This window comes from Sarcophilus harrisii, chromosome 4, assembly GCF_902635505.1.
Source record: "Sarcophilus harrisii chromosome 4, mSarHar1.11, whole genome shotgun sequence".
Lineage (NCBI taxonomy): Eukaryota > Metazoa > Chordata > Mammalia > Dasyuromorphia > Dasyuridae > Sarcophilus > Sarcophilus harrisii.
Genome location: NC_045429.1, coordinates 100,580,289 through 100,597,368, shown reverse-complemented (window position 1 = coordinate 100,597,368; position 17,080 = coordinate 100,580,289). Strand labels below are relative to the sequence as shown.

Here is a 17,080-nt window from a genome sequence, read left to right as displayed (position 1 = left end):
TGGAACTTGTCATCTTTAGATTAAGGTAATTTGCAAAAATAATAAATGGTCACCTGTCCTTTTCCCATACTCAATATATTTGGTATGTGTGCAGACAGATGCCTTAGGGTCTTGGACTGGCTGCAGCCAATAAGGCTCTATCGAGGGGCTCTTTAAAATTTGCTTGCCCTAAGGAAATTATAGCTTCTAGCTGGCTGGAAATGGACTGAGCCTTCTCTCTCTCTGACATCCCAGGAGTAATCCGATATCGGAGGAGCAAAGGCTTTCCATAAACTTTACTTTCCATAAAGACTGGCTCCCAATATCCAAACCTGTTCAGTTCCTTGGGTGAGTAGATGGGTAGACTAAAGGGAGGCAGAGAGAGGTAGGGAATGGACCAAATAACTTTGGTCATGGGGTAGAAGATGTTTAAAAGTCTTGATCAAAGGAGGTCGGAGCCTTTAATTATCTGGGGGCGGCTGAGGGTGCATGGGGGGTGTGTACCCCAGGGGGTGTGTATGCAATGCCCGTGGGGGCCGGTATGGGGCATGGGCCGTGTGCGCACTGTGTGCACCTGTGGGGTTGTGTGTCTGTGTGTATGTGCCATGTGCGCGCTGTGTGCGTGCACGCATTACCTAGAGGACGGACGGACTCACATTTAGTAGGTTATGCCCAGGGAAGACCCAGAGGAGGGCATGGATGAATGAGTGCAGCTTTGCTCTTGGTGGGAGTGGAGAATTCAGTGACCCCTCTGGGATCTGCGGGGACCTACCCTCCTTACTCCTGACCTGTTCTTAGCCCAGGAGCCTGGCCTTCAGGGGCGTCTCAGAGCTGGGAATCCCCAGCAGCCACAGGAAGCTGGGGGCCAGCACCGAGCCAGGCCCAGGAGCTGGGCAGAGGACCACCCCCTGGGATGCTCCTCGCCCAGAATCCTGCCTCGCTGCTTCTGGGGGTCGGGGCTGGGCGACATAAGCCAGGCTCGCCTGGGACCCAAAGCGGGGGTGGCCATCTTCGGCAAGTGGCCTGCTAACCCAGGGCTGCCCCAAAGCATGGGGGCGCCCGGCCCTCCCCGGCCCCTCTGGGAAGCCTAAGGCTTAGCGCTGCCGGGAAGCACTGGGAACTCCGCTTTTCAAGCGTGCCGAGGCTGGAGAGGCAGGAACAGGCCCCTCTCTAAGGAGGCCCGGGGACGATAAACAATCAATCAGCCTCCTTGCCCTAACTGTGGCAGGGGAGGCCTGGGGGCGGGGGGAGGAGGAGGGAGCAATGCGCTCCATTTAAACAAATAGATGATGCCCATTAATGCTTCATTAAGCATTCCCCTTTTGCCATCACTCAAGCAGTCATTTGCAAGGGGAACTGGGGGGAGGGAGATGTGGTTCCTGTATCAAACAGAGGGGAAAAAGAGCCGTGTTCATAGAGCAGGAGCACACCGGTTCTGCCTGGTTGGCTGGGGGGGGAGGCGCAAGGCCCACTGCTCAGCTCATACCCCTGGCCCAATACTGGAGCCAGCAGCGGGGCACTGGCCCCACACTCACTTTCTCCCAGGGTTTTCTGGAGGAGGTCGTGCTTGGCCTGAAGCTTGGTGATGAGGTTCCTGCCCTCCAAATACTCCTTCATTTTCTGTGAGGGAAAAGAGAAGAGGAACGATTAAACCAGACCCTGGCACCAACGGCTTTCAGAAGCCCTCCTTTGTTCTGAACTTCTTTGGGGCCCTAGGAATGGGGCCGGGACTGACATGGCCCAGATCGTGCCCGGGTCTCTCTTTTCCCGGGCCTCGGTTCCTGCCTTCCCTCCCTTTCTCAGGCCTCTGAGGTTTCTCCCCTCCACCTCTTCCCTCAGCTTCCTCGCGGGGGAAGAGCCCAGAGCCCCATTTGGACTCAGCCAGCCTTCCCCATGTCCGTGTGAGGATCCACATCTGTCACTTGTTACAGCTGCCGCACTCCATCCAGCACTCTGCCTGCTCCAGCCCCGGCCCAAGCTCCAGAGCACACATTCCGGTGCACCAGGAGGGACCCCGATGGCAGGCCCAACCCCTGCCCCCGTTAGGAGTCTGGGGGGCAAAGCGCCCTCCTCGAGGTCACCTCCGGAGCCTCCTCCCAGTCAGGCCCTATGGCAGGGAGGGCCAAGCCCCCACCCCTTCCGTGTCAGGGACACACGAGGCGGTTTCAGCAATGAGCTCGGCCCCAGCCAGCCCAAGAGAAACACTGCGGCGTGCTCGGGCCACTCTCGTCCCCTACCGCCCGACGGTGGACCAGGCTTCCCTGGCCATCAAAGAGGACTGGATGGTGCGGCACAGGACAGGACTCCGGGGACTGGCCCTGCCCTGCCCTGCCCCCCTTTTCCTGGTCTGGCCCAGAGATCTCCAGGCTCCGGTTTGGGTTGTGTTTTTCCCTTTCTACTACAAGCACCATTTTCAAATCTAGAGTCCCCTCTCATGCTCTAGACGGCAGACCTTTTCTGGCCTCCATTTTCATACAGCGCGCTCCCGGGTCAGACGCATTAGTCATCATTTAGTTGGGAACGGTCCCCCAGCCGCTTTCAAGGTGCGCCGGCTCCCAGAGCCCTTTCTCTGAAGTCGCCCACGTCCCACCCCCCAGCTTTCTCCCCCCGCAGGCTCTAACACAAGGAGCTGGCAGGGAGAGGTACTAATGGCAGGCTTCGCTCTGAAACATGTGGAAAATGACCCGCTCATTACTGCTCAGATTCCCTCCCGACTTCCAAGCACAGAGCTGGGAAAAGGGAAGGAGGAAGCAGGGCACAGGCCTGGGGGGTGGGGGGGAGGCCTGTGCTTCTTAGCCAGGCTGAAGGATGTATCTCTCTGAAATTCTGGCGGAGGGTTTAGGTAGAAGGAGAGAAAAAAGAAAAAAAAGGAGCTGGGTTTCTTGTGGTGCAGTGTCCTTGTTACCCAGAGACGGTAACATGGGCCTATTTTGGGAGGCCGGGCACTAAGAAAGGAAGGCAGCTTTGGCAGCCCAAGGCCCTGGATCCGGGGCCAAAAAGCCTGAGGTGGAGGCCAGGGACGGTGCTTTCTACTTGGCTGGCTCGGAATAAATGTTCATGGAATGGAACTGTATTAAACCTGCCTCCCTGAGCCCTAGCTCACTCATTAGCCTCCCAGAGACTCAGTCGGCAGGGTCACAGCTCCAGGCTGCGGCGGCCCTTGGGACCCGTTTCTCACTGATGTGCCCAGGAGGTCACCCGTGTGGTGAGCGTTACAGCGGGCCCTCGCTCGGACCTGTGACTGCCAGCCCTGCCCCCTTTCACCGCCCAGGCCGCCCTTGCTGCAAGGGGAGCACGGAGGCTGAGCGTGAGAGGTTTGGGACGTCATGGGGAACTGCCCACAAGCCTGCTGAGGACCGCCCAGCGCTCACAAGGTTACTGTCTAGGATCCTCTCAGCTCTACGCTGCAAAGCTTGCCGCGGCTCCCCGGGGCTCACAGGACAAAACGCAGGCCAGTCCGGCTCCCGCCAGCCTTGCCACCTTTTGTGGCCAGACTTCGGTTGACAAGGTCCACATTTCAACCAGACAGACTGTTAGCTGTCCCTCCAGATCTTCCCCTCTTGGAATCTTCATTTCTCCCCTGGCTCCTCCCACAAGTCTTTCAGCTCTTCCCCTTCACCAATCTTAATGTACTCTTATGCTCTTTTTCATATATATATATATATATATATATATATATATATCAGGAGCAGCATCCCCAAACAGTACCATCCCTTAGAATTATATAGTTCTTGAAGAATTGAAAAGTGATTTACAAAAATAGCCTCACTTGATCCTCACAACAACTCTGGGAGGTAAGTGCTATTATTATTCCCACTTCATGGATGAGGAAACTGAGGCAGGCAGATGTTAAGTGACTTGGCTAGCATCGCAAAGCTTCTAAGTGGCTGAGCTCACATCTGAACTCAGGTCTCCTACGCTGCCTCCGTCCTCCCCCACTCCCCATCCCCACAGAATGTGCTCCCTTAGCACAGGGCTGGGCACTTGTGCGCACACACACTTGCACGTACGTGTGTGTGTCCTCAGAGTCTTGCATAAGGAAGGGTGAATTAAACAGAAAGTGTTTTGTAAATTGTGTGTGCACTATGTGGAGCAACTTACCACCTCTCACCCATCCTGTCCTGCTTGTACCTGACAGATGTCTGTGCCTCGGTTCAGGGTCAGGGAGGCAGCCGGACTAGAGTGCTACATTTGGCACTAGAAAACCCTGAGTAAAAGCTAGTCTCAGAAACTTCTTTACTGTGTGACCCTGGGCAAGCCCCCTGACCTCTGACCTTGTTTCTTCATCTGTGAAATGAGGTAATGTAGGCTCTGCATGGCCCAAGTAGCAGCCGGTGTGGGCCCAGTTGGACCTGGATGATAGAATTTTTTCTCTATCCCACTAACTAGCTCATATAGAGATGGAACTTGTGATCTTGACCTCCTTGTCAGCATGCGCTAAACCATTCGATTATTTAATTCAGTGTGATCCCAAAGTGGGCCCAGGTGAGGGGTTGAAGAATACCTTCAGCCCCTTATGAACTATTGGGTCAAGAGTAAGACAAACCTTGTCCTGGCTTTTTGTGGTGTATGACTCAGGGGAAGGTCCTCAGTTTAGTGAGGGAGGTCTCTGATTTTCTCTAATTAATGTTGGTAAGGATAAACAAGATACACCCAAAGCTGCCCCCTCCCACCTTGCTTTTGTGGTGCTGTGTGCACTAAATAACTGGCTGTGGAACGTGCGAATCAGTCTGGGCCAGGCTGTGTCCCCAGTCCAAGGAAGGCCCGGGCGTTGTCCGGGATCCAAGTTCTCTGGCTCCCTGCCGTGTGTCCCTGCGGCAGCGACAGTCCCATGAGATCCCAGGGGGTGTGGAAGGCAAGCCTTGGGTGAACCCACCCGATGCCGGCTGTGGCCCCAGGACAGGATTCTCTGGTCCTTAGGTCAGGGCTCCGGGAGTCATCCAGCCCAACTCTCATGTTACGATGAAGGAACTGAAGACCAGAGTGGACGAGGGATCTGCTCCCCACGGAGTAAGGGGCAGAAGCAGGGTGCAAGCGCAGGGCCTCCCAAACCCAGACCCAGCAGACTTCGGGCTTTCACACATTAGCTCTCTGGGCAATCCCAAGCCAAACAGCCAGAAAGCTCCAAGCCCTGCCCTGCCCTGCCCATACTTCATTCAGAGAAGGTATGGCATAGTGAAGAGAGAGTCAGGCCTAGTCAGGCAGACCCAAGTTCAAATTAAGCCCAGTGTTTAGCCTCTGTCTGCCTTAATCCACTGGAAAAGGAACTGGCAAACCATTCCGGCATCTTGGCCAAGAAAACCCCACAGAAGGCACTAGTGGGCCACAGTCCACAGGGCCACTTCTGGGGCAGGTAGCTGGCTCTGGGTCAGCACCTGAGTTCGAATCCAGCCTCTGAAACTGACAGAGTGACTCTGGGAATGGCATTTCATCCTGTTTGCCTCAGTTTCCTCCTCCGCAAAATGAGCCGGTAAAAGGGAAATGAAACCCTCATATCTTTGCCAAGAAAACCCCCAAAAAGGTCAGAATAGTAGGATACACCGAAAAATACTCAACCCCCAACAACAAAAGTGTTGTCAGGATCATTTCCGGCTTGTGTCCTCAGGCCCCTCTGCATTCTGCAGGGGAGCATCTGCATAAAAATAGGTTCCTTTGTTGGCTTCCCAGCTCCATCTGTGCTCTAGCTATTCCACCTGCTGTCAGTCTATTCTGGGTGATATCCTAATCATCAACTGGTGCCTTACTGGAAGGCCTGAAAGAGCAGCTTAAGGTGAGGAATCTGTAGCAAATATCCCCACGCTATCCTTCCTCCCCCTCCCCCTTCCCTCCTGCCCTTTCTCAGACACACTGATCCAAGAGGCTGGGAAAGCTCTATAATGAGGAAATACTCACCAAGAAGCTGAAACCCTAACCAGTGTGACAGCTTAAGAAACATAGCCAGAATTTTGAAAGGGGCTGGATGCAAATTCCCTGCTCTCACTCATTCTGATAGTTGTGATTCTGGAAACCTTTTGTTTCATTCATGTTCACAGTTCACTAGTTAGCTCCAGCTGTCAGTACCTCATTAAAATAAATAACTATCTGATAAGGAGGTATGATGGATTACCTTTTCGTATTCCATTTAAATCCTGAAGGATTGGGAAAGCGTCAAGGTATGACCTGCATCCCTAATGCCAGAGTAGTAGGCTGCTTAACAGTGGCCGGGCAGCTTTCTGTTAAGGTGAGCCAGTTAACCGGCAAAGTGAAATGGTTCTGATTCTACTCCATGAATGGTTTTCAGACATTTTACTTAAAATTTCCACACTCTTTTCTATGCAAGCAGCTCTCTGCTATATGGGAAATAAGATGAATAATCATGGCTTTACCCTATGGAGTTGTGTTGGGAACCGTGCCACCAGATTTTTTTCTTTCTTTCTTTTTTTTTTAAATGCAGAACAGACTGAATAAGCAGGCACTGTCAAAGTCATAAAAAGAATAGATGGATTTTCAGATGATTTCTGAAAGAGGTCAGAGAACCAGGAACAGTATTGTGTCTATAGCAGGTTCACATCTTCAGAATGACAAAGACCAATCTCTAAACCCCCACTGAGACTTTCATTGTAAATGATTTTTAAGCTCTTGATATTTCTTTCTTTAAACTCTTTACCAACATTAACTAATTAATTTCCCCCAACTCTTGAGAAATATTACTGTTATCTGTTGTTTTCCTCTTCCTGAATGGGAGAACAAAGGAAGAAGCATTTTCTTCAAGGTCACTCAACCCAAAATTGAAGGAAGTTCCCAGAATGCAGTGAGACCACTGACCCCATCTTTATCTAGTTCTCCCCAGCCCTTACCTCCTTGTGACTCACAGCATAGATGCACACATTTGAAATACTAGCCGTTCTGGGGGCCAGTCAGGACATAAAAGGATTTTCCCCGCTCCATGATGCTAACTAGAGAGACTGAGTGAGTGTGTTCCTAGCAATTTTGTAACCAGTGTGAATTAAAAACTGGTCAGAGTTGATGGCTTGATCAAAGTCCTATCCCTTTTAAAGTACTAGGATTGGAAGTAGGCGCCCTGAGGCACTAGTCATGACTTTGCTGTATAATCCCAAATAAGGTGCTTAATTTCACAGGCCTCGGGTTAAATGAGACTAGAGGCTACAGTTCATAAGATTTCCCAACCCCAGTACTACCACCATCAGACTTGGCTCTGGAGCGAGAAGAGTTTTTTTTCTTTTTTTCCTCAATTGAGAAGCATCAATTAGGCAAAGATTATAGTAACTAATAGTAAGTGTGTCATCCCCATTGGAAGCTACAATGGTAATAAAATGAAAAAACAGAAATGCTCCACCCAGCAAACCTGGCCACAAGCCTTCAGCAAGCAAATAAATGACTAGACCCGCAGCTGGGTTAGATCTACATCTGCTCCAAGGGTACCTCAAGTCCTCTGAATGAATGAGAAAAGCTGGGATATTCAGGGATCTAGAGATGTTCCATCTTTATATACTTTCTAACACTTACTCTATCAAACTTCACACTCCCTTGGCGGCTCAGCTTCCTCCCTGCATACAAACTGACTTGAGAAAATGGAATCTAAGTACAAAGCTGGTAGCCTTTTACTTAATTTTAAAAATCGCTTTTAAAAAATTAATCTTTGTAAGACTCCCCCCACATACACTTATGGAGGGGCTCTAAACCTCAGAGGACTTAAAATAAATAAATCTAAAGTCAGAAGTGACTAGAGAGGCAAAGGAAGAGGTCAAGAGTCCAGAGTATTTTTCTCCAAGCTATGCTTAGAGACACACAGATAATATTATGGTAATTGTTTCTCTCACACAATAAAACCCCCTTCTCCCGATCCTTTTTTCCCCCTTCAGGCAGGAAACAGCTGTCAGATGGAACAGGAGCAGATCTAGTTTGGCTGATGGGACAGAGGCAGTTTCACTTCCTGATTGTCTCTGCTCACCTTTCCCTTTCCCTCCTTATTCATTTTACCTAATCTGATTGCAGGATCTCAGGGAACTAAGGTAAGATGATTTAGCCTTTCTGGGTCAAGAAAGGCAAGCCCCATACAGTTATTCAGTTAGTTCTCCAACCCCATGCCCATCCTTGGAGGAAACACAGGATACACATTGGATTTTTTTTTTTTTTTTAAAACATCGCCTACAATCATACTTAGGCCAGAAGAAGTCACTAATCTCATGTTCTGATGCTGTCACTTTCTGGTAAAAGGAATGGACTTTGTTTCACACTTCTGGGAGTCACAAAATCCCATAGAAGTGTCTATCTGTTAGTTATGGGCATCCTAGTTAGTTGGTGCTCTCAGTTCAACAGGCAATATCTGCCCTGATGATGTGCCACTCACTATGACAATGTCCACCAAGCTCCTTACTTAAATGTTCCATTTTTGCCCAGCTCCTAGCCCAGTATTCTGTATGCTTAAATGAGTGAGTAAATGAATGTAGCAAAGATGTACCTAAAGGCTAGTGAAATTCAGACTTTCCTTGCAAAGTACAATTAAGGGGTGATCCATTACTGGATCATAAGACCATAAAATTGGAACTGATAGAGGCTCCAGCAGCCACTAAGACAGGCCTCCTTATTTGACAGTCAAGAAGAGAGGTTAAAAGGCTTTCAGATCACACAGCCAGGGGTTATCAGGGGCAGGATTTTAATCTTGGACTTTAAAAAAGTGACTACAGGAAATCTGAGTTGCTTAGAAGTGAGGGAATTATTTTTAGTCAGTCTTTTGAACTTCTCATGGCTCCCACTGAGACAATGTGCAGAATGGGTCTGGTTTCCCCTCCATCAGGGTTCTAGTTCAGGCCCTATCACCTACCAAGGTGAGGCTAAGAACCATCATTTCTTCTCAAGCTTGGCTGCCTCATCTATAAAATAAAGAATGGACTAAATGGCCTCTAAGTTCCCCCTTCCAGTTCTATGACCCCACAATTCCCCTTGAAGGACTCTTTCTACATCTCCACAAATATGTGAACCTTATGGGCCATGTTTCTAATTCCCATGATGCCCATCTGGGTAGATCAATCAGATGACATTCACCAGAGATTAAGAAGCCTTCCCAATGGTCTCATTCTGTTTCTGGGGAGCAATCACAAAGCAGATGCCAGAACAAATGACATCTCCCTAGCTTTCTGACAGACATGAACCTCTTAGCAGGTCCCACTGCTTTGACTTGTGTGTATATGTGTGCATACATATGTGTGTGTACATGTGTTGGGGAGAGGGGAAGGAGAAACATAGAAAAATGCATGTGTAACCATGGAAGAACCAGAGGCAGAATCCACATTTGCAGAAGTGTTGGCTTTTGGTGGTCTGGCAGGCATAAAGGCTTTTGTTAATGCACCCCTAATCCAGAGAGTAGGACTGCTCAGACACCCACATCCCCACTTGTGACTGGCCATTTCAGCTTCTTTGTCATCATTTTATGAATTATTTGGAGCATTCTGAAGACCTGCCTGTGAAAACAATAAATTCCCTTTTAAACTTATCCCAAGTCAAGACTTGGAAGACTCTTGTGGACCAAGCTGATTAACTCACAATGTAGCATTTTTATAAGCGGCCACTTCCGCTTCTTTATAAGCGGGATGGGGAGAGAGCTGTGTTCTGACAAAGGGTCAGAGGGCAAAGAGGGTCTGAGCCATCATCATCTGTCAGGCCTTCTGTGAGCTGGCTGTACTCTTTTTACACAGAGCTGTTTCTAAGGCAAAGGCAGCATATGAATTAAAACTGAGCAACTGCTCTGACAAAAATCATCTTGAATAAACGCAAGCTTCATCTCGAAACTGAAAAGCAACCTTTCTAAACATGATTGGAATGCTCCCTCCTCCTTGACTATGGATGGATCTCCCTGGATTTAGGTCCCAACTAAAATCTCACCTCCTACAAGAAACCCTCCTCCACCACTCTTAATTTTACTGCCTCCTCCAGGTAATTCTTTAGGGTGTGTTCTGTACATAGCTTTCTTTGTGTGGTGTCTCTCTTTCCTTCAGTCCCATTAGATTGTAACCTCCTTGAGGGCAGGAACTGACTTTTACCTCTTCATATCCCTTGCACTTAGCATGGAGTCTGGACAGTGACTGATTGATGCTGGGAAGGTGCTCATTTAATTTCTCTGATTTAAGACAGAATAACTGAGATGAAAACTATTTGAAATATCATTAAGCAGGTTAAAGCAATGGTATGTCTCAACAGTCCAGATAGAAGTACGTCACTTTTGTCAAAAATCTCCAGAAAAAGTTCTACAACTTCTTTCTAAAGGGGTGTGAAAATCCTTCTGATATCCAGCGACTTCTTTCTAATGTTTAACCCAAATCCCTCTTATATCAATGTCAAACCACATAACACCCTATACAGATTTTAGTGTGGTTTTTTTTTTAAATACAATTGAACTGTTAAGTAGATAACAGAATTCATTATTGTATTAATAGATTAAGTTCCTATTCATTTGTCTTTTCTACTCTAGGCTAACATAAAATGAAAACGGTTCTGGGTAACTAATTTAAAAAAAAACATATTCCTTAAAAGAATTTTTTTTAAAAAAACCAAATCATTACTTCTTAATGGGGAATAGGCAGTATTTAATGCAGAATTAAACACAAATTATTCTATTTAGAGGAGAAATTCAATGTACTGGGCATAGACTGTTTCTTGACTGAGAAACAAGTTAATTTTTTAAATTCAGATTCAGCATGCAAATTTCCTGGTTATATTTCATCTCACATCTGCAAACTTAATTTATCCTTTTTTGGTTGTCAGAAGATTAGGAAATAAATTTTAGTCCAGGCATCAAATTCTATTTGGCAAAACCAAAATAACTTAATTATTAAAAAGCAAAACCAATGGCAAAGCAGACATCTTTCAAAGGACTTCTAATATAATTTTTAAAGAGCCAATTTGGCTGTGAGAAGACCGAAATAAATATATGAAAAATGTTTTGGATACTTTCAAAAAGAGTGATATGTGTGGCGCATCTAGACAGAAACATGAAAGATTTAGGATAGACGCAAAGAAAATTTCCCAATAATGGTTATAAAACATTGGCATTGGCTCTCCTGAGGCTACAGACTTTAAAAACAGGATAGAATTTCATTTGGCTAAGAAGGGTTTGGATATAATATAATAATAAATAATAATAAAATATAAAAATAATCCTCCTCAGAGCCTAGAGAATGATGAGTATTCCAGTGCAGAGGCTATCAGCAAAAGGATGAGGCATCGGAGAGGGAAAGGAAGCCCAAGTAAAACGCGCGGCAGGTTCCCCTAGGCTCCCCAAGCAGCAGCCCTGCCTTACCGTGAAGTAGAACTGTTCCGTCTCCTGCTGGTTGGCCCTCCTCTTGGCAATACTGGGCTTGCTCATGAAGGTTTCTGAGACAGTAGACTTGACAGACTCCATGGAGTTGCTGTACTGGAAGCAGTCAGACACGTCGAAGTCCTCAATGGTCACGATGTCTTGAATGGTCTGCAGAGTGGCTTCCATCGTCTTTTTCACCTGTTATGTCCAGGAGGGGGAGAACCAGGAAGAGGATGAACAAGGTGCAAAGCTGGGCAGGGGAGACCCCGAAGCCAAGGAGGGGAAGGGAGCTGGCAGCCGCCTGGGAGGGTCAGAGACCATGCTGAGCGTGCAGCTCCGCTGGAACCCATGCCTGAGAGTGGCTGTCCCTGACCCGCTGGCCCCCTGACCGAGTTCCTAGGAAATGCTGAGGTTAGAGGGAGAAAGCGGTCCAAGTGGAGGGAAGCCTGACTCTAGCAGGAGGTACTGGGGGGCAATTTATTTCCTTGCACTACGTGTAGAGCATCCTGAGAAGTTCTGTCTTGGATCCCTGGCACCTCACACAGTGCTGGTCAGAGGGGGTGCTTTATAAATGCTTCCTGATTGACTGAAACAGATAGATAGTGTTGGATGCAGAGTCAGGAAGATCTGAATTCAAATCCTGCCTTAGACACTGAATGTGTGATCTTAGGTAAATCAGTCAACCTCTCCCAGCCTCGGCTTCTTGTCTGTAAAATGGGGATAATGAGAACATGACCTCACTAAGTTTTTAGGAAGATCAAATGAAATGTAAAGTGTGTCGCAAAGCTTAAAGCACCATGCAAACACTAGGTGTTATTATTACTCATCAGTTGATCTAGGATCTGATGAAGCAGACTAAACTGGAGATCTGGGTTCTAAGGCCTGGCTTGAGTCTAAGCTTGACTGTATATATAATCATTTAGCTTATTTCTCCTTGTTGATGAAATAAGAGGTTTATTATTATCCCTTCCATTTTTTACTAGAAAAATGTAAGACTGAACTACTTCTTTGAATTTATTACAACTGCGTTCAAATCTGGCTTCAGACACTTAACATGGCAAAGTGTGATCCTGGGCAAGTCATTTAACCCCAATTGCCTCAGCAAAAAAAAACCCCCAAAAACCAAAAACCAACAATAGCCTGTGCCTCTCAAGGTTGTTGGGACAGATTAAATGAGATACTATTTGCAAAAAGCGCTTAGAACAGTGCCTGGCACACAGTAGGTACTATATAAATGCTCAGTTCCTTCCCTTTCTTCCCCCTTATTACCCAAAGCACAGAAGCAGCCCTCCTCCAGGCAGGGTACAGACATCTGAATCGACAAAGCCAAAGGCCCATGTTTGTTTGAAAATGCTAGAGAAAGCCAGGCACGAGGGGGCGGTTCCAGAGATACAATATTGTTCACACAGCTGCCAAGTGCCATTTCAATGAAATGTGGAGAGGGGAGAAAAGAGGCATTGCTCAGAGGCTCAGAATAGAGCGCAGCCTTTGGCCAAGTGGAGCGACTTCCTGGAGTTCAAGGGCAGGATGCAGGACTAGAGCAAAGTACAAGGCTCTGTTTGCTAAGGAAACGCCCGCCAGGGCCCGAGACATCCTCTGTGTGCTCCCTCCAACCTTCCCTAGACAAAGCATCTGAAGCCAGTCTGAGGTGTGACAGAAAAGCCGAGGGCACCAGCCTTTGGGCCAGGAAACTCACCTCTTCGTTCTCGATCTTGAGAGTAGACAAGCGCGACTGCAGCTGCTGGCACCTCTGCACCAGCTCACTCTGGACCGGCTGCTGGGCACACAGCTGGGAGGCCTGCCGAGGGGAAGCGACACCAGGGAGAGGGTCAGAGAGGGCCACAGTGCGGGGTCCAGAGTCGGGCCACCAGTAATTAAACTAGTCAGTCCGAGTGTGGCCCATCGAGTGTCTGTGTGGGAACTCTCCAGAATTAAATGCCTTGAGGGAGAGCAGGTGGAAGAGGAAGCCAGGGGGGCACCTTTTCCTTTTTCCCCCAGGCAGAGAGATGATTAGTGGCCCAGTTCTCGATCTTCCCTAGCAGGGGTAGCACTCTTCTGTGGGAAGGCTGGCCAGCACAGAGTCTCCCCAACCTCCTCAGTCTGTCAGGCAGCCCTCGCTCTGGAGGAGCAACGCGGCAGCAAATCTGGCCTCCTTCGGGAGTTCCAACTGGCCAACTGCGCCTTCCCCCATAATTTCACCCAGAGATAAAGTAAAAAGAAAGATGTCAGGAAGTTAACGTGCTCTGGGGGCATCAAGAGCAGCTAGTCACAATCATACACTTGGGCCATGCGCAGAATCTCTGATTTAACTACCAAGAAAAGCTCATGGTTTGGGGGGTTTAAGGGGTCTGCAGAATCTGGTGGGGGGTTGGGATTTCCCAGTCATTTTTTCACCTGGTTTTTTATCAGTTTTCTTTCTAACTGGGCCTCTCTTAGCAGGATCAGGCGATGTCCTCAAAGCAGCTCTGTCACTGCCTCCTCAGGGGCATCTAGCACTAATCTCACCGGCCCTGTTCCAGCTGGAACCTGGGAAGCAGCCCCTCGACCAGAGCAGCCTCACTTGCCTTGCTGCTGCATCTGCCGTGGCCCGGCCGTCCACACAGAGAGTCCTGTGAACAGTTATGGGTCCCTTCTCCCCTCCAAAGAGTGGGAGTGTTCAGACACCCACTGAACCATTCTCTTTCTTGGGGAAACAGACACACTTTTCAAGGGAAGGGGGCTGGGCAAGAGCCTTTTCCTGCACTGGCTTTCACTCCCACCATGTGGCCTGACCTCCTCCCCCGTTGAGAGGCTGGCCTTCGCCGGCTCTCAGATCTGAAGGGCTGACTTCATTCTGGATCCTGAAGGAACAGACACAATAGAGGAGGCGAGGTGGCCAGGACAGGACGGGGCCAAGGCTGAGAAGCTCCAGCTGCCTGATGTCACCAGTCAGGCATCCAAAGGCCCAGGAGCCACCGGGGGCAGCGAGAGCCGAGCCAATCGCCTCTCAGTGTTTCTGAGAACATCTGGCATCTGCTTTGGGGGCCTGGCTCCTCCGGCACTCCCGGGTCACTGTGGCTTCTCTGCCAACTTCGACGCCTCCCGCTTAAATGCCATCAGCACTTTAGCCTCTGCTACACCAGACGCCATCCAGCCCTCCCCTCCCCTTTGTCTCCTTCCACAAGATGCATTTATCTGCCCCAATTTCTACTCATTTTCCACCAAGGGAAGAAGGCAGGCTAAGGGTAGCTGCCCTCAGAAGCTGCGGGATGCCCAGCAAGGCCCTTAGACCTCATCAGAAGGGTGCTCTCCTCTCCTTGGGAGAGGACAAAAACCAAAGCCATTGAATGAAGAGGGCAAAATGACTTTGCGAGGGCAAAGGACTCCCAGGACTCCTCTTCCCCCTTACCTAAACGAGTCCATCTGTCCTGAACCCAGGGTAATAGAAACTACCTGTGAATAGTTTGGTCTTCCTTAGGCAGATGGAGGGTGGGGTGGGGCAGGAGAGGCACCCGTTCAGACCCAGGCGAGCCCCAGGACCAGACCCCCAGACAGACAGGCATGGGAGGGGCACAGGCAGCACTCACCATATCGCCCATGTGGGGCTGGAACTCAAACTTCATAGGTGGGCAGAAGACATTGTTGTACATCTCCATCAGTCGCTGCTTATCACTGGTAGCATCTAAGTTTTCGACAGCATTTTCAATGGCGTCCAGGCCCTCGTGTTTTGACTGTTCCAGATTGAGCTCGGCTGACAGGAAAGTGCGCAGGGCCCGGTTCAGGCTGGCGTGGTATCCTAGGTCACAACACTGCTGTGGAAAGGCACAAAAACCCAACGGGCATGAGCGGGACCAGGGAAACTGCTTTGGGGGTTCCTCAGAACTGTCTTGCAAGTAGGAGGAAAAGGTCCAGTCCTGGCAACCAATGTCATGAGAATGGGAGAACTGCGATAAGAGGGCTAAGCTCTTGTCCCAAGTCCAGGCCTCACACCTCCTTGGGTGCATTCTTGGAGAAAAAGGGATGGTTCAGAGAACCACGGAGTCATTTAATGAGTGAAGAGTTCAAAGGGCATCAGGGACAGAACTTTTCCCAACCATACTGCCATTCTTTCATTTTAGGACCCTATTACCTTGCAGACAGACAACAGACCAGCTGATCTGTATCAGCCTCTACCAGTCTAAGGGTTCCCAGCTTGAATTCCCTAGGTGGTCACTCTGGTGATATTGCTCTGCGGCACATCTCTCTTTGGCTTGGAGAAGGAATGCAGAATGGAGATGTCAGAGGGGCTTGTTGGGGGCAGGGCCTTTAGATTTACTTCTGTTCTGCCACTAAAACTCAACATTGAAGACTGGGTCTCCCTTGCCTCCTCAAATGGTTATGCACTACAGTTATATAAACCACAGTTTATATAAGGTCAACCATACAGACACAACCAGAATCTGGTAGACACCTATTATATGCAGTAAACTTGCCACTGGACTCCCAAGGCTCGTCTACACCAGCATATCCTGATCGCTGAGAGAAGTGATGGACAGTTACATGATTTAGAAAAGCTTAGCTACAAACTCAAGATGCTGAGAATCATAATAACATTAGTTCCAAAGGCACATTCACAAGGAAATTTAAAAGCATGATGGATGGGGGAAGAAGGGTGGTATGGTGATAGAAGAAGCAATATTGAGCTCTTGAGTCTTGAGTTTGAGCAAAGTCACTAATGAAGTCTGTGAACTCGAGCAAATGATTGACATTTTTTTAGGTCTCGGCGTTTCCATCTACAAAGTATAGGGTGCAGTTAGATGAGCTCCAAGATCCCTTTCAGCTCCAACACTTGAGGAGTTGAGAAAGTTATTCTTGCATCCTTTTAAGCATTTATTAAAAGCCTGCTATGCATATGGCCACCAAACAGCCCAGATTTTTCGGGACAGTCAGTGTGTACTTTTAATGAGACTTTGCAAAAGGAACATCTTTATTAAAGTACATGTCCCAATTTTGGTTCAGAAAATGTGAGTATAATTGTAATATGTACAAATGTGTTATGGTAAACATATTGGGGGAGGCTACAAAGATTGTACATAAAACCTAGCCTCTGCCTTCAAGAAGCTTATATTCTACTATGGGAAACAAGTACACAGATCATCTATACTAAGTGAATATAAAGTAAATATGGGCAAGTTGGAGGGGATTATTCATAATTGAGACAAAACTGACCATATATGTATTAGGGCATAAAATTTTCACAATCAAATGCAAAAAGGCAGAAACAAATGCTTCCTTTTCAGACCACAATGTAATAAAAATTATATTGAATAAAGGGCCAGGGAAAGATAGACTAAAAATCAAATGGAAATTAAATAATCTAATTCTAAAGAATGAGTGGGTCAAACAACAAATCACTGAAACAATCCATAATTTCATCCAAGAAAATGACAATAATGAGACAACAACCCAAAACTTATGGGATACAGCCAAAGCAGTTCTTAGGGGAAATTTTATATCTCTAAATAGCTACGTAAATAAAATAGAGAAAGAAATCAATGAATTAGGCATGCAGCTAAAAAAAGTTAGAGAAAAAAAAAACAAATTAAAGCCTCCCAATTAAATACCAAATTAGAAATTTTGAAACTCAAAGGAGAGATTAATTAAATAGAAACTAAGAAAACTATTGAACTAATAAAGAAAACTAAGAGTTAGTTTTATGAACACTAACAAAACAGATAAACCTTTGGTTAATTTGATCAGATAAAAGAGACCATCAGGAAGGGCCTCTCAGTGGTAATTTATCTAAGCCTTGAACAAGGTATGGAATTCTGAGACTTAGAAGGTGAG

At 47.7% G+C, this 17,080-nt stretch overlaps 1 protein-coding gene across 6 annotated transcripts in view; it reads right to left on the bottom strand.

The window, feature by feature from the left end:
• The window catches only part of SRGAP2 (SLIT-ROBO Rho GTPase activating protein 2), a 244,839-nt gene that overhangs the window by 48,342 nt on the left and 179,417 nt on the right, over positions 1 to 17,080 (bottom strand). For 5 of the 6 annotated variants that reach the window (XM_031937250.1, XM_031937254.1, XM_031937255.1 and 2 more), the window contains exons 8-11: positions 14,842 to 15,066; positions 12,972 to 13,073; positions 11,276 to 11,473; positions 1,515 to 1,599 (exon numbers count right to left, since the gene is read on the bottom strand). In XM_031937250.1, the coding sequence (XP_031793110.1) occupies positions 1,515 to 1,599; positions 11,276 to 11,473; positions 12,972 to 13,073; positions 14,842 to 15,066 (610 nt within the window). The remainder of the gene's footprint in view (positions 1 to 1,514; positions 1,600 to 11,275; positions 11,474 to 12,971; positions 13,074 to 14,841; positions 15,067 to 17,080) is intronic. The other variant, XM_031937253.1, reaches the window with a different exon arrangement.